Genomic DNA, 21,248 nt, shown 5'->3' with positions numbered 1-21,248 from the left:
ACCTTAGTCCCTTCTTTTCTATCCCTGAGCTCTTATTTTCACTGCAAGGAGCATCTTCTCAATCATGGTGGATTCCCCAGCATATACTCCTAGGCCCAAGTCACTAATCTATCTATAATACATATTCACCCTTTGCCTCCTCTTGTACTCAAGGATGTACACTCATGATGCTGCTTGCCTTCAGGAGTTTAGACCCCAGAATAAGTGTACACACCCTAAAAGTGGGTGGAGGACACATAGGTAGGGAATTCTAGGTTCCTGGCTATGAAGACAAAGTGGGAGGAAAGTCAGAACTGAGAGTCAGACTTACTTACCACTAAGTAAGTGCTCCCTTTTCTAGGACTGAAACTCCCCCTCTAGGCTGTGTACAGGGTCAGAAACAAATCACTCCTACATCATCACAGGGCAGTCTAATTACTTTCCCATAAATACCAACACTTTATATATTTGAAAGTGAAGAAATGTTAACTGCTCAGTCATGTCCGACTCTTTGCAACCCCATGAACTGTAGCCTGCGAGGCTCCTCTGTCCATGAAATTCTCCAGGTAAGAATACTGGAATGGGTAGCCATTCCCTTCTTCAGGGGATCTTCCCAACCTAAGGATCGAACCTGGGTCTCCTGCACTGCAGGCAGATTCTTTACCATCTAAGCCACCAGGGAAGCCCTTTCTATATAGCAGAACCTTGGGACAAAGATTTCTTAAAGTTTTACATTCATCAAAGGAGTTGATGGAAGAAATTTTGTTTGTATTTTGTGGTAAAGTTGACTAACTAACTCATATATAACACTATATTAACCAACCCTAAGGGTGAATCCAAGTAAAGATCAAGCAAGAACTAGGGCCTTAAATATGTGAACAACTTAGTTCCCACTTTTTACCCCAATCCTGTCCTTAGGTATAACATTGTAGATGGAACCAGCTTTGCAAGAATGCTAGAAAACAGCAGATAAATAAAATCCACCGAGTTGGGGTTTAATCAAAGTAATATACTCTTTAGAAGAATTTGAGAATCCAGATTAAAAAGAACATTTCATTTTCATTTGTTATATACCTAAAGTGAATTTATTAAAAGCATATCACATCACTTCAGGAAATTTAGAAAACTATATCTAAATACACTGAACGCAAGATATTCCTCATCAATTTAGATTCTTATAGCTTCATAAAGATAAAATGCAGATGAATTGATTTAGATCAGGCCTTCATTAAATTTTAGAATTAGCTTTTGGAAAACTGTATATTGAAATGTTCAGTCTGATTCCTGAGCAGGTGACAAAGCCACGAGTGGATAATGATAAAGTGCATCACTGCTGGAAATAACATAGTCTGCCTTTGGTTTGTGCTAATAAACTATAAGACAACTTAAACTTCAATTTTAATATTAGAAATCCACCTCATTATAAGTAATCTCAAACTCTGTATGTTCTCGGCATTTTCACGTGTAGTCTTTGGTGAGCTTGAAATACAATTTGCTGTTTATGCTGCTAATGTAAATCTTCAATTTCTGGCCACTCCGGCACTAAGCCAGAGCTCTAATTTATTTCCATCTTTCCTTATTTCTTACATCAAAAGAGACTGTGGGTTTGAATAACAAACATTCAATCGACTTAGACGTGGGGTGGCAGGCAGCACAGGCATTACCTGTTTACCTTTTATTGCCTTCTTTGAATTGGCTTTTCTGGGAACAAAACCAATAAGACATGCTGTTCCTTCATCTAGTTTTTACCGAGGATATTTATCAGAAGACATCCCCCTCTCCCGGTTCAGCAAGGAGCAGTGGCAGGGTAAAGAATTCAGACTGGAAGTAGGCGTCCAACCTAACACCATCATAGATTATTGCTTTACCAAGTCATGCAGGACTTCACTGTCCTTCAGACTCTGGCTAGGACTGATAATTGCTTTTGACTCCAGGAGATGCTGTCGCTAACACATTTGTAACCTGTAGGACAACAGTGTGGTGGGAATGGAATACACACTGTTTTAGTCACTTTGAAACTTTGCACTGGTTCTTCCCTCCTCTCCCCACCTTACTGTCTTACACAGTAGTTGGCCTAATAAAAGGCAGAAACAAGAATTTATTACACCTTGGGCGGTACTTAAAACAAACTTTATTCTCAAGAACAGCAGTATGTCTAGTTGCTGCTGGGTATTTTGATATTTCCTGTAAATACTTAGTCTGAATATATTCAAAGTCAAATTGCTAATCACTCAATTTCCCTGCGACTTTCCTGGTTCCCCAGGTTTTCTCTTATGATACTCCATGTAAACACTGTAATTGGAAAGATACATAGATCAGCATCCCTAGAGTCACATGATCACATCAATCTGTGAAAATAGCATGACTTAAAAATAAAAGTCTCTTAGTACTCTGCCAACAAGCTTTGGCATAATCTTGGCAATCACTTAGATTTTTTTTTTTTGCTGTTATAATTTTTCCCAAGTGGAAATAGTCTCATATTTTGCAGAAGTTGTCCAAGCTAGTGAACATCAATCCATCTTCCTGGGTACTAAATTCGTCAGCTGAGTGTATTCGGTCCACATAGGAATCAGTAAAGTGAGTGTGAAACTGCTCGGTGGCTGCTCCTTTCATCTTAAGAAATTGCAATACGAATTCCTGAAATCATTTATGCAGGAATTTTTATTCTTTAAATCTTCCAGTGTTAAAGCAACAAGAAAACACTTAGAATGTCCTTTGGTGGAATCTTATTACACTTGTTAATATATGTAAACTGATATTCTTTGATGCCAGCAAGTTCGTTGCCCTTACAGAGAAATCTCTGCACAATGAAACAAAACAGAACTAAGGAGGACAAAATAAAATGTCAGTCTTTGCTGATTCGAATTAGATACATTAACAGATTGTCTGGTAACACAAATTGGCAAGAATACAAAAAATCTACATATTACAGTATTCCAAGAAAAATAACTTCATTTGAATACAAAAGGATAGATACACTTTCTTTTTTCCTGTAGCCACTCTTGGGGACAGTGGATGTGTGCTTGCACTGGGATGACTCAGTGCTGCTAAGATACACAGGGTATGACTGGCTAGAGCTTTTGTAGGGGGCTGTTACACGTGTGCATTACTAACATCAGACAAAGAAATCTTTCAACCAACAAGGGTTACAGAGCAACGGTTCACTAAAGCACAGGTTGGAAGGGGGTTCAGGGGCTGAAGCAGGCCAATATGGCAGCTTGTAACAGACTTCCTTAGACCCACGATGCACTGCCAGCAAAGGATGCTTCTATTTGGTTGGTCCACACACAGGGCCGAGTGGTGCTGGGGCACACCACGTGCCAGTAGCAAATGTTTTTTAGGTTGGTTGATTTGTTGTTGCTTTTCTTTCCTTTTGGGGGGCTGTCACAGCCTTTCCGTTGGGTGGTAAGCTCTGCAGCTGGCAATGTGATTCGCAGTGATAATATCAACAGCTGCCAACTCCTCTGGGAGTCAGAAATTAACAGTCTTGACTCAGGTGTGCTGTCCACGGCTGATAAATATGGCTTAGTTCAGTTAGGCCTTCTTTGTACACTGTGAGTGGGGGTGTCTGAGGACGGGTTTCCTATGTTAGTAGCAAATGCTGGGGCTGTGTCTGCTTCCCCAGAGCACGGCCCGTCTGGTGGCTGGGTGCGACGCCTAGATGCACAGCGGGCCGGCTGTCCCCAGCAGAGCGGCCAGCAGCGACAGCAGCGCGGGGGAGCCGCGCGGGGGCGCGCCCTGGCCGGAGTCGGGGCCGCAGCTGCCCGCCTCCTCGCAGCGCAGCTTCTCGCACAGGATGCCCGTGTACGCGGCCGGGCACAGGCAGCGCACGTTGTTGTGGCACGTCCCTCCGTTCTGGCAGTGCAGGAGCTCGTTGTCGCAGACATTCGCTGCAGAACGAGGGAGGGGGGCGCGGGGAGGAGAAGCAGAATCAATTTAAGTTCATCTGGTACATCATGTTTTCAGCTTAAAAAAAAATCTCTATCGATCTTGTGCTCCCCCCTCCCCTCCGCAAACTAAGCATATGACTCCGATTTCCAAACAAATGTAGTTTGCTGCCTTTGTTTTGATCATATTAATCCTTTTCATATAGATTTTTTTTTTTTTTGCTGTAATCTTGGATATTATCATTGTCCGTTTCAGACTATCAAGTACAAAAAAATGTGATACTCCAGGTTTGGCAGTATCTTCTCTTCACGGAACTGCGACCTGTTGTGACCTCCAGGGCTGTTCAAGGATAGTGCCTCATACAAGAATGCAGGGCTTTGGAGCCAGATGAATGGAACTAAAATGCAAAGCAGTACTGCTAGAATGACCAAGAACTTCTAAGGGGTGGGCCATTCTCTCTGCCGGTGATTCCAGCGCTGCATGCAGGAAAGTCGGGAGCCAGCGGCAAGCAGGGGAGGGAGGGGTGGGGCTGGGGGCAGGCAGCATGCTCCGGGCAAGGTGGCAGCCAGATCCGAGGAGAGAAAGCTTTTCATGGGAGGAGTGTGAGGAGGAGCAGTGCATTTGTGCCTAATAGCCTATTAGGATATTTATCGCTTTGTAAATATAGCAAGTAGAGTCCAAGGTTACCTTGATTTCCAGGGATAATAATAAATGCAATGGTGAAACACTGATTATCAAATTTTCACTATGTCCATCAATTAATAAAATCAGTTTGAATAAATAAAGCAAGCAATTTCGGATACTAAAATTCATTCACCGTCCCTGTCATGTAACTTGCATCTCTAATAATTTATTTCTTCAAAGATCAAGTTTTCCTTATTATTCCATGTCTCCTATTCCTTTAGATAATCAAGGTTTCACTGATTTAGCAGAATGATAAATAGAACACAGGGAAATGAAAACAACACCAAAGAGGAAAGGAGCTAAGAACACTTCCCAGCAACATATGCCACTTAAGCACTTACTATATAGAACCACTCTGGAATGGGGAGGGGGGTGGCACAGAGCAGAAAAAGTAGCTTCTTATAAATTATAACATTCTTCATCTTTAAAAAATGTCAGTCAAATTTCCCCAATTTAACACACACACACACACACACACATATTCATACTATAAAGTGTAAAGTATTTAAAAAAAAAAACCCTCTTCTCCCAGTAATAATTCAATAGAGAATATTGCCTTGTCCATTAATCATGTTCAATAGTCATGTCACCTTCAAAAGAAGCTTCTTAAATGTAAACATGCTAATGCTCTGTGTGCAAATGAGCTGAGAAAAGATGGTGATGGATGCTCAGGAGTTAATAAAAATATGTCCTACATAGGGCCCTGCTGCTGCTGCTGCTAAGTCACTCCAGTCGTGTCCGACTCTGTGTGACCCCATAGGCGGAAGCCCACGAGGCTCCCCCTTCCCTGGGATTCTCCAGACAAGAACACTGGAGTGGGTTGCCATTTCCTTCTCCAACATAGGGCCCTATCTTTCACAATTCTGTGGAGGCCTCCATCATAGCTGTGTAATGGATTGGTATAATTTCAAGTGTACCCCCACGTGCTATCTGTAAATGTTAGAAGTGACTATTAAGGCCTACTAAATCCTTCAGGCTCAAAATATTGATATACAAGGTAGTGTTTCAAGGGTTCTAATGATTATGTAAGCTATGTCTCATCGGGTGACTTAGAAACCATAAATATTAGACCCAAATTATAGTATTTTATGAGTCTTGGTTAAAAAAAAGTCAAGATCTGTAGCTTTGAAGCAAAATCTACAAGAGTAAAGTGGTTAAACTCATGGTCAAAACTGACAAAAATCCCACTTTTTTTTTTTGGTTGTTGTTAATTTGGAAAGCATACATAGGGTTTCAGGATTTTGTTTTGCTTACATTTCAGGAAATATCTGTTTAATTGGGGCAACATGAAATAAACAGATCCAAATAACTGTTTCCATTTAAAGTTAAAGATTCTCAGCATTTCTTGTTCCAGGCAGCAGATTGCTGAATGGGATATTTCCTTTCATTTGGGCACTACACATAGGGAAATATTGTTTCCATCAATATTGATAATTGCTTGCCTTGAATAATTGAGAAGAAATCAATAGTTAATTAAATATCACTCCCCGTAAGAAAAAAAAAGCTATTTTTCTTCTTCTTGGACCAGAATGTAAATCAGTTGTTGAACAGAGGTTTCTTTTTTTCAAGGATCTGGTGATTAAATTAAAATTCAATACCTTTCCTACATTTAAATAATCTACTAGTTGATGTTGATGATTGTGAAATTTAATAAATATGCAAGGACCAGATGTAACCCAGGATTAATAATCACATTAATTGTAGTAATATGTTTTCTATAAGTGATAAGGAGAAAAAATGGAACCTGGAATATATTTAATTACTTTAGAATTTACTTTAAGACACATTTCATTCGGTCTTTTGATTGTGCTATTCAACAAACACAGAGTTTTACCATATGCACAGATCTCTGTTGGAATCACATGTTAGAAGCACATCTAAACCTAACTACAAATCTTACCTGCTATTCATAAACTTATGCTCCATCTTCATGTCATTTTAAACCAAATTTGTGGTGCCTAAGTGGTTAACAAAATCATTAAGCTCTTCTTCAGCATATAAAACCCTGTACTAAACACCATGAAAAAATAAAAGAAGTAGAAAGCATGATCTCTGCTCTCACAAAGTTTAAATCTGGTTGGGAAAATAAAATATATATAAGAAATAATATACATTTTATTAAAATACTTTTATCAGTTCTGTCCAGCTCAATCAGCATCTGTTATGTGTCAGATGTGTTGCTAAATCTACTGCTGTATGGTTATAACTCTATCTGCCCTAAAGGAGTTCACAGTTATGTAGAAAACAAACAAATGAACATATACAGAAATAATTATGATACAATATGGAAAAAAAAACTATAATGGAAACAAACTGCTAGGGGAACTCAAATGCTGGTATACATAATTATCTGGGGGAAGATATGAGAAGAATATAGAAAGGAGATTGTATTTGAACAATGGCATGCATCAGGCAAATATTGGTAGAAAAACATTATGGTTGGGGAAACTCTATCAGTAAAGGCAAGAAGATGTGAAAATACTTTGTGCTGCTGTTAAGCATTTGTCACTCAAGTTTAAATCCACCCTTTCTTCTGATGTTGAGGCTGAAACCTTGCAAGTTGTCTCCTGGTTTCCACCAACAGGGTGCACTAGAGAGAACAGAGAAGGCAGGAGGAAGGAAGCAGAGATTTTCCTTTCCCTGATTCAGGGCTCTTCCTAAGGGTATTGTCCCAGCAATGGCCCCACATCCCCCCAGCAGCAGTTTGTTCTGGGGCTCAGCCGTTTCAGAACCAGTCTCACCCTTAGAGGTTTCTGCACCAACCTGGCAGCATTCCTTCTCTAGAGGTGTGAGCCCCAGCTCCAAGGGGCTCCTGCCTAACATTTCAGGGGTAATAGAAGCAGCCAGGCATTACCTCTCCTAAGAGGCATGGGTCCCACATCTGTGGGGACTCTCCTCCAAACTGTTAGTTTCTAATAACCCCATCCTCTCTTACTGCTCCCTGCTCACACAATTGACAATTTCTGAGTTATTTCAGTGTCCTCTTCCCATGTCTAAATTCTAAAGCACCTGTTTAACCATTTCCTTTAGTAAATTCTCTCTATTGAAATACATAGTGTGGGTTCACTTTTCTCACTGGAGCCTGAAAGACACATGGAAAATGTTGGTGATGATGAAGATTCTGTGTAACATGCTACAGAGTTTAGATAATAAGTGACGGGAAGCTGTCAAAGACCTATGGGCAGGATGGTGACTTAAAGGGGGTAAAAGGTGAGGCTAGACCTGAGAAAGGACAGGCTGGAGGCAAGGTGACCAGATACTTCAACAGAATAGGCTTGGCCTAGGTTAGACAATGGGGAGGAGGAAGGAAGAACATATTTGGAGGCAGGTTATTTGAAATAGGTAAGAGAAAGTCTGAGGTTCCTATTTTTGACATTTGGACACATCATAATGTAATTTATTAAGAAAAGACTGGAGGCAGGGTTTGGTTAGGGGAAAAAAAAAATTTTTTTTTTTTTTTTTTTAATCTGTTGACTTAGAAGGATCACAGGCTCTTCTGCAGGGGTCTTGTTATTAGTTGAAAAAAAACTAGTTAACAGTTCAGGAGGTAGTTCTTCCTGGAGATACAGATTTGGAACGGGGTCATTGTTACAAATAGTGAAGAGAAAGGAATAGAAGACCTCATCTGCTAGAATACAGATTAAGTTGAAAGGAAAACTGCAAACAGAGCCCTGAAGAATATCCGCATTTAAGCCACAGGCAAAGAAAGAAAAACCAGGAATGATGCTGAGAGAAAAAGATCTCAAAAAAATGCAGTGATGATACGAGGTTATAAAATTAATCACAGAAGTCTTCCTGCTGTGGTTAGCGGGATCTAGGAGTAGACTGGAAGAGTATGAGAGGAAGGGCACTTTGAGCTGGGTAAAGGAAATATGCAAAGTAAGCCCTGCATGCTCTTGATTGAATCTGACAGAAGGGATTTTAGAATAATTAGAAAAAGGATTGGGGGAATTTGAGGAATTAACATTTAATAGAGGTCTTTGGTTGTCAGTCTAAAGTAGTAGCTTTCAACAGTGGATGATGCCCCCCGCCACCAAAGGACATCTGACAACATCTTGAGATGTGTTTGGGTGTCACATCTTGGGGGAGGGCATGGTGCTGGCATCTTGTGGGTAGAGATGCTACTAAATATCCTTCAATAAACAGGGTAGCCCCCTCTCCCGCCCAAACAAAAAATCACTCCTCAATTAATGTTGGTGATAAAATGTTGAAGGTCTGGATCAGGTTATCGGCCACAGCAATGAAGATGGGCAGTTGTCCTTTTATACACTGGGGGAATGAAAATGAAGACGTCTTGGTGATTTTAGATCAGAGAGAGAGCGAGCTTTCAGGCGCAGAACCATAGGAATTAAGATGACTGTAGTACTCAAAGCTGAAGTATGAGCAGATTGTCTTCCTGGGGGAGTTAAATACAGACAACGAATCTCTAAGACAGACCACTTAATATTGCTTAAATTAAAGAGGAACCAAAATCACTCTTGTCATGTAATTTGTTCTATACCTTGCTCTGATAGAAATCAAAGCTTGTGGAAATTTCAAAAACTATCTAGACAAACTCTAGATGAGAAAACTGAAAAAAATTAAGGGTAGCTCTAGAACTACAGGTCTCCAAATTTATAGATTACTGCTTTTCACATAGAAGAGAACAGTTGGAAGAAATGCAGTGAATGTGTTGCACAGTGTGCAATGCTTTCCATGCTCCTTAAAGACAATATAAATAACTTCTGTAGATCCTCCGGTTTTCATTTGTATTGACCAACTGATCTGTTTTCATATCACACTGGGTGGAGGTCTTGTTGACAGCATTAAATTTCACATTGTCTAGAGTTCCACCACATTCTGGCAGAGCTCCAAAAACAAATCAGCCCATACATAAAATATCAAAAATATCACAGGTTTAGGTTGGGAATGGCAAATATGTTGCATATGCTCTCATTTCCTCTTCCTCTATGTAGAAAACATAGCTACTTAATCATGGCATTCTCTTGCACTAACCTTCAGAATTCCTTTCAACACAAGGTTTTGTAATAACGAAGAACCTTTTGTATTCTCTTACAAATTAATCACCCAAAGGGATGTTGCCTATAAGCTTAAGTGATACATAATGACCCATCACTGAGAACCCTGCCTCGCAGGTAATGAGCATCAAGCTATTAATAAAATATCTTTATCTCACAGAGAACATCCCCACCAGACCCACCTGTAAATCACTTCAGGGAGGAAGAGGCTAACATATCACCTCCAGAGGCTGACCAGAACCAGGAAATGTTTGACATTACTCTCCTCCCTTTTAGTATAAAAGAAATCTGAATTCTAAACAGGCAAGATGGTTCTTTGGGGCACAAGTCCACCGATTTTTCAGTCTGCTGGCTTTCTGAATAAAATCTCTCTTCCTTGTCCCAACAACTCCTCTCGACTTACTGGCTTGTTGTACGGCAAGCAGTATGAGGGTGGACTTGGTGAGAGTTTCAGGCGTCGACCACCGGTTGATGGAACTGCCAAGAGGATAAACATTTACAAAACCCTGGCATTATCTCCATTTCATCTTGCATATCACTGCAGATTAAAAATCCAAATGGGATTTCTACCCAACAAGCACTTTGCAGTTATCACTTCTTTATTTGGTATCCTCCTGTGTGAATTTGCCGCAAACTGAAAATGCTGACCTTATTTTGTTAAATATTTACATTAAGCATGTCCTGTCTTTTTTTCTTCACTGCTATTGACAAACTAAGAATGTGCTACCTCTATAAATAGTGAAGGTTCATTTTTAAATCTCTCCCATAAAACTTGACTTAATAATGGAAACAAATTTTTATTTGCTAGATATAATTATTAGGGCCTCCTAAGTGGCTAGGTGGTAAAGAATCTGCCTGCCAATGCAGGACACCCAAGAGACACAGGTTGGATCCCTGGGTTGGGAAGATCCCCTGGAGGAGGAAATGGCAACCCGCTCCAGTATTCCTGCCTGGAGAATCCTATGGACAAAGGAGTCTGGCGGGCTACAGTCCATAGGGTTGCAGAGTCAGACATGACTAAGCAACTGAGCATGCATGCGGGCACAATTATTATTGATAAAATATAAATTCTTAGATACAGAAAAAGCTAATACTACTTTGATAACAGTTTGACTATATTCTAAAGGATCATTTTACTATTGATAGAAATAAATTCATTATGGTGTGTCCTATATCACACCATGTGACCTATAATCCCATGATGTTTCAATATTAGGAATGCTTTCAAACCAAGATAATCTTTGGCCCTTGACAGATAAGGTTATAGTATTAATGTTAGACCCAGAGTTGTATGGCTAAAAGATGAAATGTGTAATCCTGATGGAAAGGCTGAAGACAGCAACGTGTTCTAACAGCTCTGATAAGCAAGCCACCACAGTAGATATTGTATTCTATTACAAATTAATCACCAAAGTGATGTGCCTATAAGCTTAAGTTATACATAATGGGAACACTGCCTCCCAGGTAATGAACATGAAGCTATTAATAAAATACCTTTGTTTGGCTCACAGAAAATATCCCTATCAGGCCCACCTGTGAATGACTACAGGGAGGAAGAAACTAACACATAAGCTCCTACATAAACTAGTTGTTACAAGTTTATAAAAACACTCAGCATTTTCACAGTGAAAAAAATAGGAACAGACAGCATTTCCTCCCCCCTCTTTCACTTCTTATTTTTCTTTTATCTTGGATCATGAGAGTCACAGGGATGTGACTAAATCATCTGATCCTTTAACTTGCTTTCTGTAGTTTCCTTCTCGTCATCCACTTTTCCCCTTTCTAAACTGCAAACTATCGTCAAAATTTGAATGATAAGACTTTGATTCCTTTTTCCTCTATTCATCATTTCTGGAAGGTATGGAAAAGCAGACTTAGAGGGAACCCCAATGTGCAAAGAGGGCACCAGCCAGGACTTAGAATCACTACCTGTTCTATTCTTCATTTCTTTTGTGACTTGAAGGGTCACTTATTCCCATTATGGTCATGATGACCCATTACATTACCAAAGGGAAGTTTTCTTTTTTCTGTTTGGGTCTTGTTCAAAGCTATATACATTTAGGTTTGCCCTGTCGGTAAGCTGCTAGGCTTGAGCAATGCTGGGCCTGTATTTATAGACTTGAAAGTTTCTCTTTTTGGCTTTGTCTCCTGCACTTCAAGGAATCAAGGCAATACGTTACCATGACAGCCTTCCTTGATGGTTTTATTAATAAAGTGACCTCTACCTTCACCACCTGAAACAAGCCTAGGATTGCTGAAGGAAAGATATTTCAAATTGTTTCTATCCCTTTCAAAGAAACGTGGAAGAGTGAATAACCTCCACCAAACAGGCTAATAACAAAGGCATGTGTGCAACACACAGCTCTGATTGAAGCATTTGAGAGCCTGTGGCAGGGAGATGAAGGGCTGTAATAATAACCCATTTATTCAGCCTTGGTGGCTGTTTTACTAAGTTTTGAGATGTGAGATATAAAACTGAATCTACAGGTTAGCTCCTGGTGTATAGAAGAAACTATCTACTGTTGTCTAATGGCCTTTTCAGGGAACTCTAGGTACATTTTTCCTTTTCCTATCTGTTCTTACTTATGTCTGGCCATGATTGGGGATATGGTTTAGTGATAACAACACTGGTTGAGTCAGAACTGAGTTCTAGTTCTGACTAGTCATCACTTTGCAGTAAGGCTTTCAACATTATCATGAAACCACTTAGTGACATACATCCATCATCCAACCAGGCGCTGTTCCAGATGATGGACACACAGTGTGAGCCAGATGGACCATGCAGCTGCTTCTGTGGAGCTTACATTCTAGTGGCAGCTATGAAGTTAGGGAAAGAGTTCGAAGTAGGTATTTCTAAAGTCCTTTTGAGCTTTATGAGTTGCATGAATATTTCTCATGGAAAGCCTATCATTTTAAAAGGAAAAGAGTGAGGAATTCCTCCTCTTTTTCATCAGATACACGATGATAGCTGGACTTCTCCAATATTGTGAACCCTGGTGATGACTCGGGTGACTATTTGGCTTGATCGATTTTGCCTGCTCGTGTCCCAAGGAAGAGAGATAGTTTTTTTTTTTTTTTTCTCATCACTAAAAGCATGAGGTGGTATGAAGAGAATTAGGTGAAGAACTTGTGATTCAAGTCTGGTCTCTGTGGTTAATGGGCTGGGTGAACTTGGGGAAATCATTTAACCTCTTTGTGCCTCTCTCTCCGCACTTCTAAGGCAAGGATAATAGCACTTGTCCTACTCATCGACCTCGCAGTTGTTGGGAGCCTCAAGATGAATTATGTGATGGTGCTTTAAAAAATATAAAACCTTAGTGTACTTTGTTAATGTTCAATACCTTCCCAGTTTTCCTTAATGCTAGAAGCTCAGAGTGAAAGAGTGAGGTGCTTATTTCTATATCTGCCAGAAGAATGAATTAATCACTACCTATCCAATTCAAGGTACTCGAAGTGAAAAGGAAGTAGATATTGTACTCTTTCAAAGACAGCATCTGTGCATGTCCTCTAAGGGCATGAATCTTGAGACAGCGTGGGGTCAAACATGCAGCTATTGAATATTTTAATTCAACTGCTGTGTACTTGCAAGGTCAGTGTGGACAGGCAGTGCCTGTTTTCTCAAAGGTGACCTGTATATACTTTCATTCAACGTGCATTCTCCTGTGCCAATCAGAGTGCATAAGTTGTGTTTTCAGAAGAGCAAGGGTGATATTGCCCCTTGGCCAATCTTTAGTCTCTGCAATGGTGAGGCGGTATCTGTATAGACTGAAACCTGGGAGCCATCAAGTGGAAACATCCTTGCTTTCCTGCTCTCAGCCTACATTCCTGTCAGCCTTGTTTCATCAGGGACAGTGATGCTGGTGGCATAATCCCCACGTGACAGCAGCCAGCCCACTTTGTTTCACTGTAATGAGGCCATGGAGCAGAGCTAAACGGGCTATAGTGAACAATGTGGAGCTGTCAGCAAGTGGTCAGACATGTCTGGGAAATCAAGTGCAGCAGGTTCTGATGTTACAGAGCAACCATTCTATACTTATTCATCTAATATTAAAGCACTGATTATGGGAGTGACACTTGCTCTTGTCCAATCAAAGGAAATGCTACTCAAAATATCATAAGAATGCCATGTTCATTTGAAGAGGCCTACGTCTGCAGTATATGGTAACTCAGCTAGCATGAATGAGCTAACAGGTGACTCGAATGCAGGAGCTAGAGGCACTGCCCAAACACCTCCAAGTTTTTAGCTGTTGCAACCTGAAAAAAAAAAAAAACAACAAAAAAACCTTTGCTGATATTGAGATATAATTAATTCACTGAGAATCCCACAAGCCAAAGGCTGGTCACCTTTCCTAAAGCGATCATTAATGATGTATTGAAATCCTGTTGAGGTCAACATCTCAGACACAGATGCAGGCAAGATGCTCATAAAAACGGTGCTGAGAAATCACAGAGTTTCTCATCGGTATCAGAAAATGCACTTGTCTAGTTTAATAAAACTGTGCAACCTCTACTCTTTTTTCCCAAGGTGAAAGATGGCTTTCATTGGGAGGCACAGTCACACACAATGGCAACATACACCAGAGTATAAGCCATCATTTCAAAGTACATTACATTACGTCAAAAGAGAAAGTACAAATATTTATCCAGCGTGAACCCCATAAGTACAGACATGTACCTCTCCAAGTACCTTATGTAATAATAACTTAAGAGAATGTTCCTGGACAGATTCTACCAAAATGTGCCCAATGTTTATCTCTGGCTGGTAGGAGTGCAATTGATTTAATAACTTTAATTTTCATCTTTACACATTTACTCTTTCCAAATTGCCTGGACTAAATATAGAGTCTTTGGAAAATACTGAAAATGTTAGTCACTCGGTCATGTCCAACTCTTTGTGACCCCATGGACTGTAGCCCACCAGGCTCCTCTGTCCATGGAGATTCTCCAGGCAAGAATACTGGATTGGGTAGCCACTCCCTTCTCCAGGGGAATCTTCCTGACTCAGGGATTAAACCCAAGTCTCCTGCATTGCAGACAGATTCTTTATCATCTGTTAATAAGAGGAATTGTTACTTGAGAAAATAAAAATATCTTTTACTGAGATAATAAGGTAATTTCAATAAATGAATCATGTGACCATATTTTGCCACATTTCCATATTTGTTATTAATATATATTCCTACTCAAACTACCAATTATCTTAAATGTCTACAAAAATTATCTCACAAAAGGCAAGAGTTCCTACGTAATCCTATAATTGTAAGAAAAACTTACATACATGGATTCCTTGTCTTGCAGAAGGCTGCACAGCTTCAGGTGTGAATGGAACCAGAAGGGTCTCCTGAGCTAAAGTCGTCTGTAGACCAAGGGCCATCTCATGTGAACTAGTGCAGACTAACGGAACATGAGGGGACATTTTTACACTTGAAGATCAAACAACAGTGATGACTTTAATCAAATCTCCCACCACCTTCTCAGTAGAGGGGCTCATGGTCAGATTTAACCTAAAGAAAATGTATTTCATGCTGCTTGAACTTGTGGGAGACTCTTATCTGCTACACTTGTACATGTCTGCACCACATATATGACCTGTTCATTGTAGCTGTATCACAAATATTCAGTCTTGTCTCTTGCAGAAATAAATGCCAAATAAATATTTATTAAGCCAGTAAACAGAAGTTGTCTTTTATTCCCTGCCTTCTTCTGAGTGGTGAATACAAACATATTATTAGTAGACTGATATCGATACAGGTGGATAGATAGTAAGGATACCCACTTACTAGATATATAGGTTGGAGAATGGGAAGTAGAAGAAGGAACATTTCCTTGATGGTCTTATTTTAGTTTCCACAGAGTGGGAGGTAAAGCTTCTGCTGAGCATGAGAGGGAGAGTAGAGCTGGGGTTAACTCATGCTCTAGAGTTAAGGCAAGGGAGAGATATTTTGCAGGGAATGGGAAAAAGTCAACTAGGAACATGTAGAAAAATTGCTGGTCAGCTTTGACATTCCAGCTCAGCTTGTGTTATGATTTGTCTGGGCTTCTCATACGTGAATCCATAATGGAGAGCATTAGCTCGAAGAGAATGGTGATTAGTTTGGGGTGTCTTCCTTTAATGATACAATATATGCCTTGGGAAGGGTGGAAGAGAGGGGAAGAAGCAAGGGTAGGCAGATGAGTTAAGAAATCAGAAGCATTCCTTTCATTTTTCATTAGTCAAAACATATTACCTCTCATTATAATTTTGGCATTGTGGGTAATATGAAGGCAAAGAAACATGACAAGGACAGAACTTAGTGACAGGTTTCTTTTCATCAGAAGGTGACTAGTTAAATTTGGAACACAGGCTAAAGGAAAATCCAGACGGAGCTGTTCTATGTGGGACTGGGGTGGAGGTGAGAGACCATCATAGAACACAGAAAACTGCAGGAACAAAGACTTGGAGCTCCTTGAGAATTATAAGACGATCCATACAGCCCCATTCAGAGCTGAAGGCAGATCTGTAAGACGTTTCACATTCTGAGTAGGAAGGAAGAACTATACTACAGGCTTTTGATTTTCGGCATTAAGAAATTCAAGTATCTGTGGCTGAAAGGAGATAATTGTGTCATTAATTCACATGCATGGGTTGTTTTTTTTTTTTTTTTGGAGACAGAATTTCAATGCCTTTGAGCACTTTGTAAAGCTAAAATATAATCTGAGTTTCCTGTTTGTCGAGCTATAGCCAAATGTCTCCTTAGAGACTTAATTTTTCCTATATATACTTGGCAGGAGTGTTCTAAATATGGTCTTAGCCCTCTTAGGATTTTTAAACAGCAGGGATATTTAAGTATGAAAAATAGCTACTAAAATCACACAGCAGTAACTTTTCTTAATGATTTTTTTCCCCTCCTGGGAATCACTATAATTCACTTTTGTCTTCTGTGGCTTTGCTGTCACCATAATCACCTCCTGACAATGTCAAACCAAGTCTTGGGAGGTGATATTATAATGTCAGGATGAAACAAAGCCATTTTCCTGCTAATGCCAATGTCAAAGCAAAATGAATTTATGTCGATAAATTCAAGGTGAGGAAAACAACATTATGGAATCAAGAGAATGTGCAAAATGATGACATGAGTCATTTAGGGATGCTGGAACCAAACAAAAATGACTGCTAATTTTCAAAAATGCACTTGCTATTGCACTGGGGACCAGGCATTTAAGTGATCTAAAATACATTAGTGAGGTTAGGAAAGGACAAAGGGGTTACAGTTATGGACAAGTCATAAGCATACCTTTTCAATAGAGTCACACCTCACATTGCAACTTGTATCACCTTCCCCCATTGATAAATTCTTGAGACACTCAAAATTTGAACTGTAAAATCTGGCCCTTAATTGTGTACTGTGGTGTTGTCCAGAAGTCTGGGTTCAAATACTGACATCATCATTCGTGGCTCTCCAATCTGAATTAAAAAAAATAATTCTATTTTTTTATCTGTAACAGAGGCCATTTCACAGGGCTGTTACTCAATTATTAAGTGCTTTTTAAGTGCCAGGCACTGCTCAAAGTCCTACAACAAAAAGACAAACCAGAAGAGCCATAGAAATAGGGTTTATTTTTACAGGTTCATGTATTTACATCTCATTAGATAATGTAACTTCACAAAGTGGATGCTGCTGTGTCCTCTAGTTCACTTTCGTCATTAATAATTTCTAGCTTCTTTGGTGCTTAAATACCCATTGATTTGAAAAATATCATCTTTCACTCCTCTTGCTTCTTACATGAAAAAATAATTGCAATAATTATTTCGTTTTCTTTAATGAAGAGGAAAACAGACAAAAATTCTTATTAAAGAAAGTGTTTACATAAAGACAAGGATGCTAGACCAGCTCATGAGTAACATTAAGTAAATCTAGGCAATACAAATTTTACTGAAACTAAACTTCAAACATGAAGAATTAGAACGAGGTACTCAGAGTCTTTTCTCAACATCCAAAAGAATTCTTTCATAGTTGGTTAAGACAAAGGTGCAGGAATGAGAATAAATCCATATAGGAGATGATCTGAAGTGGAAATGAAGTCATTGCAAGCATGCAGAAGGGCGTTTTACGGCTTTCCCTAAGAAGAGCAAGGCTGTTATATCTCAGGAGAGAAGAGAGCTGGTTAGACAGAAATCAAGAGGCTAGCAAGCAATGTGTAGAAACTATGCCTTCTGGGGCTCTCAGATCCAGCAGCAGGAAGAAAAAAAATTATAAATTGGTTTAGATACAACTGGGAGGCTGTGAACTTTATTTAAAGTACAGTGAAAAGATGTTAGTGCTTCTCTTTGAAGCAGACTAAGGCATACCAAGGTTAGATGAAGCAGGGATGAATATTTGGGTGGGCTGCTTAAAGAGAAATCATACGACATGCTTTGAAAATATCTTGTTCTAACACACTTCACTTTCTTCAACATCTCTGATTCTTATTTTTGAATATATGTAATTTTATATAATAAAGGCTCAGATGGTAAAGTGTCTGCCTGCAACATGGAACCAACGTTCAATTCCCGGGTCGGGAAGATCCCCTGGAGAAGGAAATGGCAATCCACTCCAGTACTCTTGCCTGGAAAATCCTATGGACAGAGGAGCCTAGTAGGCTACAGTCCATGGGGTCTCAAAGAGTCGGACAAGAATGAGTGACTCCACTTCGCTTTTTAAAGAGTTACTACAGAATATATGCTCTGTGAAGATAAGGATTTTGACTTATCCAAATCCTTTTTTTGATTTTGTGCATGCCTCAAAGATTGCCTAGTATCCAATATCCATTGAGTATGAGTATTTTTGAGTGAATGAACAAGTGAATTTTACAGAAAAAAATTCACATATTCCATACTCATTGTTTCATTTCTTCTTCTAGAATACTTTCCCATGGTGTTTATTTTCTGTTCCCTAAATTAAATTGCATAGAAGGGCTATGGCCAGACTGAGTTTTCACTCACAATCTTCTGTGGCTGCTGAATGGATAATTCTGAAGTCAGGACACCCCACAATGTGAGGAGATCAGAATCTCCCCATTGTCTGCTTTCACTGCCCGCTGTGAACTTTCTACTCCTGGCTAATCTGTTCACTATCTTTTCCAGTAGTCATTTACGGATCTGAGAGTTGGACCATAAAGAAGGCTGAGCACCAAAGAACTGATGGTTTCCAACTATGATGCTGGAGAAGACACTTGAGAGTCCCTTGGACAGCAAGGAGATCAAAACAGTCAATTCTAAAGGAAATCAACCCTGAATATTCATCAGAAGGACTGATGCTAAAGCTGAAGCTCCAATAGTATGGCCACCTGATGTGAAGAGCTGACTCATTATAAAAGACCTTGATGCTGGGAAAGATTGAGGGTAGGATAAGGGGATGACAGAGGACCAGATTATTGGATGGCATCACATACTCAACGGACATGAATTTGAGCAAACTCTGGAAAATAGTGAAGAATAGGGAAGCTTGGCATGCTGCAGTCCATGGGGTCGTAAAACGTCCAACATGACTTAATGACTGAACTACAACAAGAATCTTAAACATACACACAAAATTATTAATAAAATAAAATTATAATTAAGAGGATAGACACTTGTACATGTTATCTTGCAGGATAATTTCACTCATCTGGCAGGAGTTATTATTATTACTATTTCCACTTTACAGGAAACCTGTGCATCTTACCCAAGTCTCACGAGTGGCCAAGTAGAGAAGCAAGACTAGAACTTAGACTACTCTGACCCCATAGCACTACCAGTCCCTGGCACCCTCCTATCCTGTTTTATTCTGGCCTCTGAGTTGGTGCCACTGCTCCTGGCCTGTCCTTCCCCAAACTCCCCACGTAACTCTAAATGTCCAGCTCATGAACAATAGCCACCATAGTTTCTCCGACTGTTCCAGCCTTCAGACACCAGTCCTGCTTTTCAAACTTTACAGCAGAGGATGCAGATCTAGCTCTGGACATAGATATAAAGGTAAACATAATTTGGATGGCCTGGATTTAAATCTCGGTTCCACCAAATACTAGTTGGGTGACTCCATGCAGATCACTTGACCTATGTTTGTTTCATTTATATAATGGAGATAATGTAATACATGATATCCACGTCACAGGACTATGTTGATGAAATAAATTAAGTAAAACATATAAGGTAACTGCAACAACGCCTGATGTAAAATCCTTCAGTAAATGTTAAGTTTTATTTGACTCTTTAAAACCTACAGCAAACACTCCTTATCATGTGAATTTCATGTCTCCTCAACTAAAGCATAAGTGATGTGAGGGCAGGGGGATTTTTGTCTTGTGCTTCCTTTCACTGTCTGCACTGAGCAGCATCAGGCTTTGTGCAGAGCAAGTCTATATACATTACTTCCTGAGGATAGTAGACATTGCTTTGTGCACTCAGCCAGCTTTCATTTGTATTCTAAGCATCTATGCTATTTTCTGGTACATAAGAGGAAATTCTCCATGATGTTTCTTCCAGCGATTTCTGCATTTCTGAGATCACGTGCTAAGTCACTTTAGTCGTCTTCAACTTTTTGAGACCCTATGAACCATATCCCTCCAGGCTCTTCTGTTCACAGGATTTTCTAGGCAAGAATACTGGAGTGGGTTGCCGTTTCCTCCTCCAGGGGATCTTCCCAACCCAGGGATTGAACACGTGTCTCTTAATCGCCTACATTGGCAGACAGATTCTTTACCACTAGCGCCACCTGGGAAGCCCTGAGATTATATAAGAGTTAAATCAGTCCTGAGAACAGAACTGAAACAAATCTGAGTTTCATTACTAATTGCAAGTAATGGCTTCAGAAAAGTCCCTTAGCTTAGCTTCTAATACCTTTTGCTTCTGTTTCTTTTGTCGTGGAGAGAAGGAGGGCAGCAGGGAAGAGGTGCCAGGAGGACAAGAAGGAAGGCAATTACAGAGTTGGGTTGACTGGGAGAGAAATGCCCACAGAAACCTATCTAGAGAGGCAGTGCTTTCTGAGGGTGTCTCTGGCTGTTTGTTTTGGAGGTTTGAAACTGTTAGTTGCTCAGTCGTGTCCGACTCTTTGCGACCCCACAGACTGTAGCCCAGCAGGCTCCTCTGTCCATGTGATTCTTTAGGCAAGAATACTGGAGTAGGTTATCATTCCCTTCTCCAGGGGAATCTTCCCAACCCAGAGATGGAACACAGGTCTCCTGCATTGCAGGTAGATGGATGGCATTTTAAATGTAAACCCTTCAAGATCTTAAGCTGAAACTTCTTCTTGGATTCAGCTTCTGTCCAGGCTATTTCACTCCAAGGATCCGAAGGAAGAATGACTCCTGCATGCTCCCCATAAAAAAGCACAGAAGGTTGAACAGGCCAACCCACAAATCCCCATTCAGATTTGTCCTAAGGCCAAAGCTAAGTCACTGATTCAAACAAACACACTTCTTGTCACCGGCTATGCTGCTTGGTATGCTGTGTGATCCCACATGGATCATCTTATCTGGTTTTACCTTCCAGAGTTCTGATTGCTTTATTTCATGTAGGCTTCTGATTAATCTGAAGTTCTGTGCTTTCCTTCACCCCTCTTTCCCCTGGACTCCTGCTACCTATCACTGATATGTTAGATCTTTCATCTGTGTCCAGTCACTGATTTCTGTGCAGTGCTTGCTTTTTACACGAGGTGCCCCTCACAAGTCAGCCTATGAGGA

General features: G+C 40.1%; 1 protein-coding gene across 3 annotated transcripts in view; it reads right to left on the bottom strand.

Annotated features, from left to right (window-relative positions):
• Positions 1 to 1,207: 1,207 nt before the first annotated feature.
• NTNG1 (netrin G1) overlaps positions 1,208 to 21,248 on the bottom strand; it is a 403,458-nt gene continuing 383,417 nt past the window's right edge. For all 3 annotated transcript variants that reach the window (XM_088835529.1, XM_088835530.1, XM_055401751.2), the window contains one exon: positions 1,208 to 3,869. In XM_088835529.1, the coding sequence (XP_088691655.1) occupies positions 3,637 to 3,869 (233 nt within the window). In that variant the 3' untranslated portion in view covers positions 1,208 to 3,636. The remainder of the gene's footprint in view (positions 3,870 to 21,248) is intronic.

This window comes from Moschus berezovskii, chromosome 4, assembly GCF_049115385.1.
Source record: "Moschus berezovskii isolate FMDL1 chromosome 4, NW_MosBer_1.0, whole genome shotgun sequence".
Taxonomy (NCBI): Eukaryota; Metazoa; Chordata; class Mammalia; order Artiodactyla; family Moschidae; genus Moschus; species Moschus berezovskii.
The sequence above is the reverse complement of the archived record's forward strand: the minus strand, read 5'-3'. Positions and strand labels throughout refer to the sequence as shown.